The following is a 774-nucleotide window of genomic DNA, read 5'->3' as shown; positions in this document are numbered from 1 at the left end:
GAGATGCAGCAGGGGTCCTCTACAGCAGCAAACCGCTGCTGCTGCATGCACAGGCAGCAGTACGAGTGCAGCACATAGAACAGCTGCTGCAGCACATGCAGCAGCTGCTGCTGCCGCTGCAGCTGCTGCTGCAACCGACTCCAACCCCCACCCTGCAGCAGCAGCAGCAGCAGCAGCAGCAGCAGCAGGAGCAGCAGGAGCAAGGCATGCAAGCAGTGCAGCTGCAAGGAGGGTTATTCGAGCAGCAGAGTGCAGCAGCAGCAGCAGCAGCAGCAGCAACGGAGAATGCTGCAGCAATGCGAGCTCTGGGGTTGCTGCTAGGAGCAGCAGAAGAAGCTGTGGATTTGCTGCTGCAGCGGGAAGGAATAGCAGCAGCAGCAGATCGATTGCTGCTGACGTCCAGGCTGTCTCTACAGGCTGAGCCACAATGGCCTCTCTTTATACATGCAAACAAACAAACAGAAACAGCAGCAGCAGCAGCAGCTGCTGCAGCAGCAGCAGCAACACCGCAGCAGCAACGACAACAGCTGCTGCTGCTGCTGCAGCAATTCAATCAAATACGAAACACACACTGGACAGGCAATGCAGCAGTTCATGCAGCATCCACTCCTCTCCCTATCCACACTCTTCACACTCACAACACACCACTAGCACAGGGGGCCCCCCAGGGGGCCCCCCATGGGGCCCCCCAGGGGACCCCCCATGCGGCTCCCCATGGGGCCCCCCAGGGGACCCCCCAAGCGGCCCGCCAGGGGGGCCCCCGTGGGGCCCCCC

The 774-nt window shown here is 61.5% G+C and overlaps 1 protein-coding gene across 1 annotated transcript in view; it reads left to right on the top strand.

Moving 5' to 3' along the window:
* Nucleotides 1-774, top strand: part of EMH_0078210 (uncharacterized protein) — a gene marked incomplete at both ends in the record, with an annotated part of 3060 nt that overhangs the window by 749 nt on the left and 1537 nt on the right. The window contains one exon of the mRNA XM_013499965.1: nucleotides 54-774. Coding sequence (XP_013355419.1) covers nucleotides 54-774 — 721 coding nt within the window. The remainder of the gene's footprint in view (nucleotides 1-53) is intronic.

This window comes from Eimeria mitis, genomic scaffold (genome assembly GCF_000499745.2).
Source record: "Eimeria mitis Houghton genomic scaffold, Emh_scaff4875, whole genome shotgun sequence".
In the NCBI taxonomy this organism is placed as follows: domain Eukaryota; phylum Apicomplexa; class Conoidasida; order Eucoccidiorida; family Eimeriidae; genus Eimeria; species Eimeria mitis.
This window is presented reverse-complemented; position numbering and strand designations above follow the sequence as displayed.